The 10,077-nt window shown below is 43.5% G+C and overlaps 1 protein-coding gene across 9 annotated transcripts; it reads left to right on the forward strand.

Annotated features, from left to right (window-relative positions):
- Window positions 1–3,978: 3,978 nt before the first annotated feature.
- On the forward strand, window positions 3,979–9,667 carry LOC147429403 (uncharacterized). 9 transcript variants are annotated; one of them, XM_086495623.1, is made up of 17 exons: window positions 3,989–4,197; window positions 5,815–5,851; window positions 5,949–5,985; window positions 6,070–6,179; window positions 6,276–6,458; window positions 6,544–6,648; window positions 6,768–6,893; window positions 7,056–7,388; window positions 7,477–7,629; window positions 7,772–7,860; window positions 7,941–8,058; window positions 8,171–8,298; window positions 8,425–8,503; window positions 8,581–8,669; window positions 8,838–9,097; window positions 9,177–9,242; window positions 9,315–9,667. In XM_086495623.1, exons 2-17 carry the CDS (start codon window positions 5,822–5,824, stop codon window positions 9,341–9,343), a joined length of 1,935 nt encoding a protein of 644 aa, XP_086351749.1. In that variant the 5' UTR covers window positions 3,989–4,197; window positions 5,815–5,821; the 3' UTR covers window positions 9,344–9,667. The 9 variants fall into 9 exon arrangements, with proteins under 9 accessions (XP_086351751.1, XP_086351749.1, XP_086351750.1 ...); XM_086495624.1 differs by having other exon boundaries at window positions 5,818–5,851; XM_086495622.1 differs by having other exon boundaries at window positions 4,001–4,118.
- Window positions 9,668–10,077: the final 410 nt, after the last annotated feature.

The raw sequence follows: 10,077 nt of genomic DNA on the forward strand, positions 1-10,077 counted from the left end.
CCCTCTAGAACGCCCCACACAGTCGTACAATGCATACAAAACCACATTAGGATGTGTAACAATCCAAAAGTCACATCTCAAAGCATCACTTGTATACACAAAAGCAAGGTCAATTCTTCTCTCAAATAGCACCACAGTGTGCCATATATAGCCATAGATCCAAACCGCACAATGCTCTGCAATGTAGGAATTAAACTACCAAGCTTCGATAGGTCAAGGTTGCTGCAGGTTACTACAAAAAATTCAACGCTTAGAATTTCAAAAATTTTATATGACCACCATGTCCGAACGTGCCAAAACTCCTGGATCGCATATATATGAGTTTGGGTGTGAGAGATATGCCAAAAACATTCGGTTTCAGTCCAAAAAGGCAGCACAAACTTGCTATTGTTGAGATGCTGTAATTTTGATCAGAATTTCAAAAAATTGACATCATCATTGCGTTTGGAATGTGCCGAAACCCCAACCTAAACTCTTGGATTATATATATCCGATGGAAATATGCAAAAAAAACTGTTTCGAGAGCCAAAAACAGCAAACACGAGCTGTAACACTTCCAGCTACTGCTTCCTCTTTACACAATTCAGCAATGGCTTGCTACACAAGCTCTACACAATCTAAATATACATACCTAAGCTTAGATTTGCAATCTGGGCTTCCCTTGCATTGCAATCTGTGTGCACACAATGCCAGCGTAGAAGCTTCCGCGTACACTAGCAAAACCGCTCGCAAACCTGTGATGTGCACATGTTTCCAAGCTGCTCCCTTCTCTTGAATATAATGTTTTCAATATGCTTGTGGTTGCAGAGCCGTCGACTTGACCGCCACACTACACTCGCACAAAACCGAAGCTCTGATACCACTTGTGAGAGCGCTAGGTGCGGAAGCCATGCACAGCGCGTGCAAAGTGCGAGGGAAGAGAAGAGTATAAGACACATAGGTTGTTCTTGCTGAAAGCAAGCTATAGAAGGAGAATAAAGTAGCGTTCACATTGCATTGAAAAGCTTCTTCAGCAGGGGTGCATGCCAGAACGTGGCACAACGTCACTGGTTCAAAACGAGTACAATTCATGTCTCGACCCCCGGGTGGCCTCTCACCCCTGGACACTCGCCAACCAGTACACTTTTTGGCATCAAAATCGGAGAGGGCTTCAAGCTCTAGACCCCACAAGAAGAGGACAAAGCATCTAGCCACTTGCTCGTCGTCGCTAGATTGTTGCTCAAGGAGTGTCAATTTATATTTCTATCTTGTTCCTTGCTTGGTGTGAATAAAAAATGCAACCAGTACACTTTTTGGCATCAAAATCGGAGAGGGCTTCGAGCTCTAGACCCCACAAGAAGAGGACAAAGCATCTAGCCACTTGCTTGTCGCTAGATTGTTGCTCGAGGCGTGTCAGTTTATATTTTTATCTTGTTCCTTGCTTGGTGTGAACAAAAAATTGCAAGGAAGAGTCGAAATACAGTTGGCCTAGTGGTAAAGGTGAGGGCTTTAAGCGCACCCACTATGGTTCAACCCTTGAGACATGAGGGTGTGTGTGAGTGGGCGCAATCCCGTAAAACTAGTCGAAGCCAAGCTTCTAATGGATAATAATAGTAATAATAAAAAAGCAAGGAAGAGCATGCCTGTCAAGAGCAGGTGCGAAGTCTGAACGAGGCCTAAGAGAAGATTGTAGAGTCGAAAAAACCTCCATAGATCAAGGCGACTGCTTTGATGCTAGATTGAGCGGTTTTGGGGTGGTAGATCTCTATCTCTTCCTCCAAACAGGAGATCGTTCCCACATAGGAGATCATTCCCACGGCCTTCTCAAGTCAAAGCTTTGGCTATGGAGGCCTCAAATTCCAAGGCTCTAATAGCATGTTGTGAACACAAAGTGAGGAGGAGATGGAGCACTACGAGTAAGAGAACAACAGAGAAGGAGAGAGGGTGAGAGGGACTCGTATACAATAAAAACTTCTCTTATGAAAATGAACCTTTACATGTATATAAAGCCTTAGAGGCTTCATGCAACAACTGTTCTTAGCCACACACCTGCCAACTAGTAGATCTTGTGGTGCATGCTATGCACACTGGAAGAGGCTGGACCCACAATTAACTTATTGCCAACAAAAATACACACCCAAGGCCAAAGCTTGGGGGTTCCCAAGTGAGAATCAATCAAGTGTGAACTTGACCAATGAGTTATAAATGGTTGGGTGTTAGATTAATTATCATGCCTTAGAGTTCATTAGTAACTTTGTTAAATTTTCAAGATATTTACAAGAAACATTTTATCCTATACTCTTTCCTTACAGCTAGAGTCTTCGATCTCCTAACGGGGAAGAGCTAGGTTGCACCCAAGGTCATTGGAGTGGGTGGAAGAAGAACTCCATTTCTAATGAATCTAAAAGCTTTGCATGAATGTCAAAGCATTGCTAGACCTACGCCAATAACTGGGGAAAAGAGGGTGTTATGCTAAATGACAGTTCCTCCTCGTTCATGGGAAGCCTTACTCCAATCAGAAGGCAAACAATAGGTAAAACTTCTCCCTCAACGTTGTGCGAAAAATGTTCACATAGTGCAACCTAGTTCATTATTTCACCCCCCACTTTCCCACTCACTCTAGCACAACCCATGTCTAAGAGGGCTCCCCCATAGGCCCTATAAAGGTGCCTTTTGGAGGGCCCTTTAGAAGATTAGCGCTGCCCCATAGCTTTCGTGGAGGAAGATTCACCTGCTTGCAGATTCATAGGAGGTAACCGGAGTAATAAGCACGACCATCTCGCTGGGGGGGGGGGGGGGGTGTTCAACCACCCCCCACATTGTTCTTTTGCCTTTACAACATGTGCCTTCTAGTCATCACTCTATTAGTAGGTGCAAATCTAGTTTTCCACGTTGCTACACTAAAGAGTTCACCGACTGCATGTTGCAGGTATGGGATACACAACACACAACAATTGGGCCCTTTGTTGGAGATTGGCCCTTGATGGGCCTATGGGGGAGACCTCTAAGGCACATTTTTTGGAGGCATGTAAGTTTAACATGCCACCCTCAACACTAAAGACCACGAGGTCTTTAATGAAGCCAAAGCCGTGGGATCGATGATGTGTAAGCAAGGCTCCAAATTCAAAAATAGTATGCACCATCGGATGTTGTCTGAGTTAACTTTTTTGGCCGAGTTCACTTTTTCGCATTTGTGTTTACCATATAAGGATGTGTTTTCCCTTGGATGTCATCAAAACTTACGTGCTTATGTGGTTAGAGCATTTGCCTCTCAATAGGCAGGTGGTGAGTTCGATTCACCTAGTGGGTGTTGATTGTGGCTTTTTTTTCCATCCGTCCACTTGCTTTGAGATTCCCAACGTTTGGCTCCCAACCGTTGATCACATCTCTCTACCTTCATTGAATAACCGTGCCTCTTAGTGTTGTGTGAAGGTTAAAGAGCTTATCAATAGGCCTATTAAAGACCTTACTAGGCCTACATACTGGCTCCACTCTATTTATATTCTATAGTTTCCTAGATTCCTTTGGGAACGCTTGGAGTGATATCACCCTTGCCAAGGGTGACATGCTTTCCACCTCCAAAAGGAGGGCTTGATCTTGCGCGAAGCAAAGGAAAGACTTGTCTCCACCATCCTACACCACAAAGGCCAAGGCGCTGATTTGCTAGAGGTCAGCATCCTTTTCTTTAAACAAAATAATATCACCACTGCCGTCCTCACAGCCTTCTGCTTGTGCGACATATCCCCCCCCCCCCCCGACTCTGCCTCGTGCTCAACATCCCTCCCGCCCCTGCCTCTGTCCCCTCATCTTTTCGCTTCTGCTTGCATAGCTTCTGCCACGCATCAACGAAGATTCTCCCTTTTTTTTGAATTACCTCCAGCTGGTAGGGGGCGCATCAACAAAGATTCTCCCTTTTTTTTTGAATTACCTCCAGCCGGTACCCCTACTGTGAATTGACTATTGCTAGACAATCTGTAGTGAATTGACTATTGCTAGGCTAGGGCAAACTTCTCCGTGCTAGATATTTTTGTGCGCACTCAAAACCCTTGTGGTTTATCGCCGTTGCCCTAGGACGGGGAAGTGAGAGAGCTCCTTTCCTTCTTCTCTTGCGATCACGGTCTTCTGCAGCTGAACTGAAGGTGTGCAAACTTGGGTCTTTGAGAGAGAGAGAGAGAGACGGGTAAATTTCCTTTTGCTAGTGCAGCGGAAGTTTTTGAGGTAAGCTCACAGAATGGCTGTTGTCTTTTGTTTCTTTAACCTGTATGTTGTGCTTGATTAATAATCCTAGTGCTATGCGACTCTGCTCTCGCTGTAGTTGTGTGCTATCACACTCCACTGCCCTGTGATTCTGCGCTTGCTGTAGTAATTTGCTATTATGAAAATTTTCAAGGCTTCTGTTGATTCGCATCTTTAAGTCCCATTTCTGTCTGTGTGATTTCCCCACTGACCGAGCTTTGATCAGGCAGGCCAATGTCTGGAATCCGGATAGGACCTTCATCGCGAAGACTCTCCGTTAAACTCAGAGTGCTCTTCGATAGTCTAGTGTATGTATGGCTCGTGACTCATAATTAGTGCTGGCATACACCTGTCCTGATTTGAAAGCATAGCAGATGTTTGAAAACGTTTTAAAAAACTGGGGTTTCAAACTGGGCTGCTAGTTTTAAGCTCTAGAGTATTTTCTGTGTTGTTTCTCAGCCAATTTTTATCAACCTTCTTGGGTAGCACATAGTGCATTGCGAGCAAACCAAGCATGCATATGCTTATCTAGATTGGGTTAGTAGATTTTTTTATGTCTAAATTGTGCTACACCTTGAATGGTTGAGGTACCCTTTCTTTAAATTTTGAAAATGGCAAGAAGTTGAAGGTATAGTATGTACGTATGTATGTGTGTTTTTTGTGCAAGGCATGCTTACATATTTTGCTCTAATATTCATCATATGTGTCCGCCTTGCTCCAAATTACCATGTATCTGGAACAAGTAGTTGTGAACTTGGACCTTAACCTTGTAGGTGCTTGTGACTAAAAGTGGTTGTATATGGGGACCCAAGTGCTTGGAAGTGGTCCATTTGATAGCCCTGCCTCTTGGACCAGAGTGCATGCACACGCATACAAATATACATACGTATGTCTACAACCTAATATACATGAATATGTACTGATGAGTCTGTATTAAAACCAGCTAGTAGGCGAAGTATTAATACCAGTACACATATTTATTGTACGACATGGGAAGAATGATAAATACGAGTTTGGAATGCAACCTTGCTTGTGTGGATGAATTTAGTTGAATGCATGCTTGCATGAGTATGAGTGGGGGTGTGTCATGGTAGCCTTTATTGCTCAGTCGACAGCAAACATGGTGGTCATATTGTCTACTGGATCACTTACCATGCCAGGAGTCAAGAAATCATTTCTGAGGTCTTCCTAGGCTCCTGGATTTCTCTATATTTGTTCAAAAGTATTTATCTTTACACCTTTGGGTTTTTGTTTGCTCGTTTATGTAATCAGATTTTGTCTGTGAAATAGCCTCTGTCTATAGTGCTAATACGCATTTGAAATTGCTTGAGCAGTTTTTGAAAACTTCTTTATCTTTGTGTAAAGGCCATGTATTTTAATTGCTTAAAACAAGACAGAATTCATGACCAGTTGATGGTTAGCAGATAACAGATTTGTCGTCTCCTCTGGTTTATGGTATTAATTTATCTTGAACAGAATGTGTTTGCTGGTTTTCTTGATTACGCTTGTGTCAATTTGAATCTTCCACTGCTTTGCGTTCTTTTTCTCGTTGTCACACATCATCTTATTTTACTGTCTTGCTGTGCTGTATGTATATAGAAGTTTCATGGGGAAGTCAAAGAAACAGGCTGCAATGGTATTAATTAAGGCTTTTATTCTCAAGGCTCATATTTTACATTTCCTTGGAAGGTGTTGTGCCCTGTTTAATGGTTTCTGCTATTTGAACTGTGAAGGTGATGGAATCAATTGACATTACAGCAATGAAAAAAGGTAGGCCTGTTGCAGTTGGTGAAGCAGTACATGAATTTCTCCATTCATCTGGTTGAAATTTATCTTTGTGCTGTTGAGGGGCAGGTAAACGAAGTGTAGGTCAGGAGAATGGTGAGAAGCCTTCCAAAAAACTGAAGACTGCTGGAAAACCCAAGGAGCCTGAAGAGGAGGTGGAGATGGTTGTAGCCGAAGAGGTGATTGCTTTATCTAAACTGTGGAATCTTGTTGAAGGCGCAAACACTCAATGTTGTTGTGGCAGCTCATCTGGTTTGACACCACTTTCATTTCAGCTTGTGGACTCTCCACCCAAGGCTACCAAAAAAGTAGGTGCTTCCAAGAAAAATGGTGCTGGTAAGAAAGGCAAGAAAGCAGGATTGGCACCCACGACACAGGCTCCTCAAACTGCTCCTTCCAAGGGTGGCAAAAAAGCCCTGAAGGAGGAAAGTGATAACACTTCTGATAGTGAGGTGGAGGTGAATACATTTTGTTACCTTTTTTCTTAGTCCATTGTTGGGTCTTTCCAGTTTGAATGTTATAGGTTACATCTAATGCGTGCAGCCTGCCCCACCTATAAAAGCTGTTAGCAAAAATGGTGTAAAAGCCACAAAACCAGAAAGCTCTTCAGAGGCTTCTGATGGTGACTCTTCGGAGGAAGAGGATGTGGTGAGAGCTTTTCCTTTTTAAGTTTCTGGTTAGATCTTCACATGTGTGCTCTCATAGCTTTGAGTTTGATTAATTTTTCAACTCGTGAGATTTTAGAACTGTTGATTCCTATCTTGCAGCCTGCAAAGCCTTCTGCCAAGTCTAACTTCAAAATACAGACAGCAAGTGTTGCTGTTAAGAATGGCAAGAAATCAGAAAAGATGGGAAGCTCTTCTGATGAAGATTCTTCTGATAATGATGAGGAGGTAGAACTCCATAACGCTTTCTTCTCTCACTTAGACAGTACAATTTTTATTCGAACACGTCGCATTGCCATTTATCCTTCTGCTTTTGTACTGCTCTGTCTTTACAATGATGTCTATGCTGCGAGATATCACTGATTGCAAGTGGCCCTGATTGTGATGTAGCACAAGGTCATACCTGCTAAAGCTGCTGGTAAGGCACCTCCCAAAAAGATGGAGAGCAGCAGTGAGGAGGATTCTGATGACAGTGATGACGAAGAGAAACCCGCTCTTAAAAAGACAGCAATGGCAGGAAAGCCTAATGTGAAGGTGCCAGCCAAGAAGCTAGAGAGCAGTGATGATGAAGAGGATTCTGACGAGAGTGGTGAGGAAGAGGATCCTAAACAGACAAATGCACCAGCAGCATCGGGACAAACTAAGGGGAAGCCTCTGGCCAAGAAGGTTGAGAGCAGTAGTGATGAAGATGAGTCGGACGAAAGTGAGGAACTAGATGCTGAGGTTCTGATTTGTTTGAAAAATGCCTTAACAAAACTTTTAACTGTTCTGTGTGATGTGCTGCTCAATGCTAAATATATTGATACTGCAGGAGGAGAAGCTTATCAGTAAGACAGCTGCAAGTGACGAATCAGATGCAAGTGATGACGAGGACGAGGGCGAAGATGATGAGGACGAAGATGATGAGGACGAAGATGATGAGGTAGAGGTGAAGTCCAAGTCTGCCAAGAAAGGCCAAGAGAAGGTAGGCTTGCTGTTATGTATACACAGCACCTGAATTTATCATCTCAGGGAGCTTGGGTAATGGATCCTTTCTGGTCTCTCTGGTCACAGGTTCTTACCTTCTTGTTTATAATGCGTACTTTTCTTTGTCATTTGCAATGAAGCTAAAGACCCCTGCTCCTAGGGCTGAAGATGGTGGCAGTAAAACTGTGTTTGTAAAGAATTTGGCTTGGGGTGTTGATGAAGATATCCTGTAAGTATCTTCAGCTTTCTTGGTATCTTTATGACCTTTTTTTGCTGCTGAGAGATCTGACGATGTCATGCGGTTGGCAGCCAAGATTTTTTTGAAAGTGTAGGGGAGGTCGAGGAGGTGCGCCTCTCTCGAAATCCAGATGGACGATCGCGAGGATTTGGCCATGTTGACTTTTCATCGACAGAAGCTGCTAAAAAGGTTTCTGTTTGTCAGTAAAGTTTTAATCCTGGTGCAACATGTGTTTGTACTCTTAAATTAGTGGAGAACTGCTCTCTTTTGTGCTAAGCTGAAGGTTTTGCTATTTCTTTAGGCCTGTAAGAAAAGTGGAGAGGTGCTCGAAGGCCGGGATGTCTTTGTTGAGCTGGCAAAGGAGCGGCTTTTCTCTCCAGGAAGTGAGGGGAGAGGGGACTTTAAGAGCCCAAGGGGTGGTGGGTTCAGGTGTGCCTTTGTTTGTCTCGTGATTCTGGACCTATGTGTAGTTTCTACCGAGATTTATCGAGTTTCAATGCTGTGGATTCTGCTTGACTGGTTGATTTAGTTATCTTTCCTTTATGTTGATCACAGTGGAAGTGGGGGTCAAAGGTCAGGTTCTGACGCGACTGCATTTGTGAGAGGTTTCAACAAATTTCAGGATGAAGACTCGGTATTCACTTTTAACATTTTTTATGAGATGATGAAGGCGATCTATTGCAATTAGTGAAATATTACTTGGTTTTGCAGATTCGCACTTCTTTGAGTGAGTTTTTTGCTGAATGTGGGGTGCAAAATGTTCGTCTTCCTACCGACAGAGAGACTGGAAACAGTAAAGGGTTAGTCTATTCTACCTGTGCGAGGTGTAATTGGTTTGGCCTATTAAATAGGCTGCTCAACATTGAACAAATGTGGATGGGAACCCTGAGCTTCAGGTTCAAACCCCATTGGGGTAACTTGCATGTTTCAAGAAAAAGATGAGAGTACTGAGCTTTGAAACCCTGCAGGTTTGCTTATGTCGACTTCAGTGATAGAGATGCTCTCGCTAAGGCCATTGAGTATAGTGGATCTGATCTGGATGGCCGTTCATTGTTTATTGAAGAAGCTGGTGGGGGTGGTCCTTCTAGTGGTGGAGGTGGAAGAGGACGTGGCCGAGGTGATTTTGGAGGCCGGGGCCGTGGTGATTTCGGAGGGCGTGGTGGAAGAGCAGGCCGTGGTGATTTCGGAGGGCGCGGCGGAAGGGGCAGGGGTAGCTTTGGAGATGGAGGTATGAGTCATTGGACCTAAGCTATGACAAGTATAATGCAGCTGTGTTGTCTGGTTGTGCTGAAGAGTATCTATTGCAGGACGGGGTGGTGGTAGGAGAGGAGGAAGAGGATTTGGAGGTTCGAAGGCCAATCTATCGGGATCAGGTTTGTGTGTGTGTGTGTGAACCTACTTTGATCTACTGGACTAGTCTCTAATGTGGGGTTTTGGATTTCCAGGGAAGAAGACCACTTTTGGAGATGATTGATCTTGGTCGTCTTTATCTTCGCAGTATCAGTGCAGCTCCACTAATTTGATCTTGCAGTGCAGCGCCACTGATGACGAGAGAGAATGTCCTACAATTGCTGGAATGTGGATATTCTGATGTGATTGAAAGCTCATTCACCCTCCAAACTGGGCAGGGTGTTGTATGAATAATGTCCCACGAAGAGCACATTCACCCTTGTGTGGGGTGTTGTAGTTGTAACAGTTTTGAGGCTCAATCTTTGCAATTTTGATTCAAGGGAAAGGTTTTGTATATTTTAACAGCTGCTACTTAAATTGGAATTTAAAAGTTGGTTTTTCTTTTTAACCTGCTGTTCCAGTTGTTGAACCTGTCCTATCATTTTCTGTTTTCGATCAAACGCTATGGTATAAGCATTGCGACCGTTATCTAGCGGTAAAGTGGTTAATGCAGTTTTTCAACTAGTTCTTTCCTCTCATTAATCAGTCACTGAAACAAATGATATATGACTTATTTGCATGTTTTGAGGGTGGATATATTTGGATTAGCATGCAAAAGGTGAGCTTTGCCACGTCATTCCCCATCTCTTATAGGGAATCCATCTTTGCCATGTCAAGAGCAATGGCCTTCTCTTTTCTGTTTTTAATGCATTAGTTTGCTTTCTGAGCTCTCTTTCCCTTTGTCCTGATCCCATTGGAAGTAAAAAATGCAGTGACATTGATTCTGTCTTTGTTGGTCTGAATCTGGCTCATGATGGG

The sequence above is a fragment of the Adiantum capillus-veneris genome, chromosome 22 (assembly GCF_014529385.1).
Source record: "Adiantum capillus-veneris isolate H3 chromosome 22, ASM1452938v2, whole genome shotgun sequence".
Taxonomy (NCBI): Eukaryota; Viridiplantae; Streptophyta; class Polypodiopsida; order Polypodiales; family Pteridaceae; genus Adiantum; species Adiantum capillus-veneris.

Excerpts from the sequence above, each read along its gene's own strand:
- LOC147429403 (XM_086495621.1), top strand. The coding sequence starts at position 4,450 with ATGTCTGGAATCCGGATAGGACCTTCATCGCGAAGACTCTCCGTTAAA. Across the intron at positions 5,852-5,948 it reads CAAAGAAACAGGCTGCAATG|GTGATGGAATCAATTGACAT; the intron begins GTATTAATTAAG and ends TGAACTGTGAAG. Across the intron at positions 7,861-7,940 it reads GGTGTTGATGAAGATATCCT|CCAAGATTTTTTTGAAAGTG; the intron begins GTAAGTATCTTC and ends TGCGGTTGGCAG.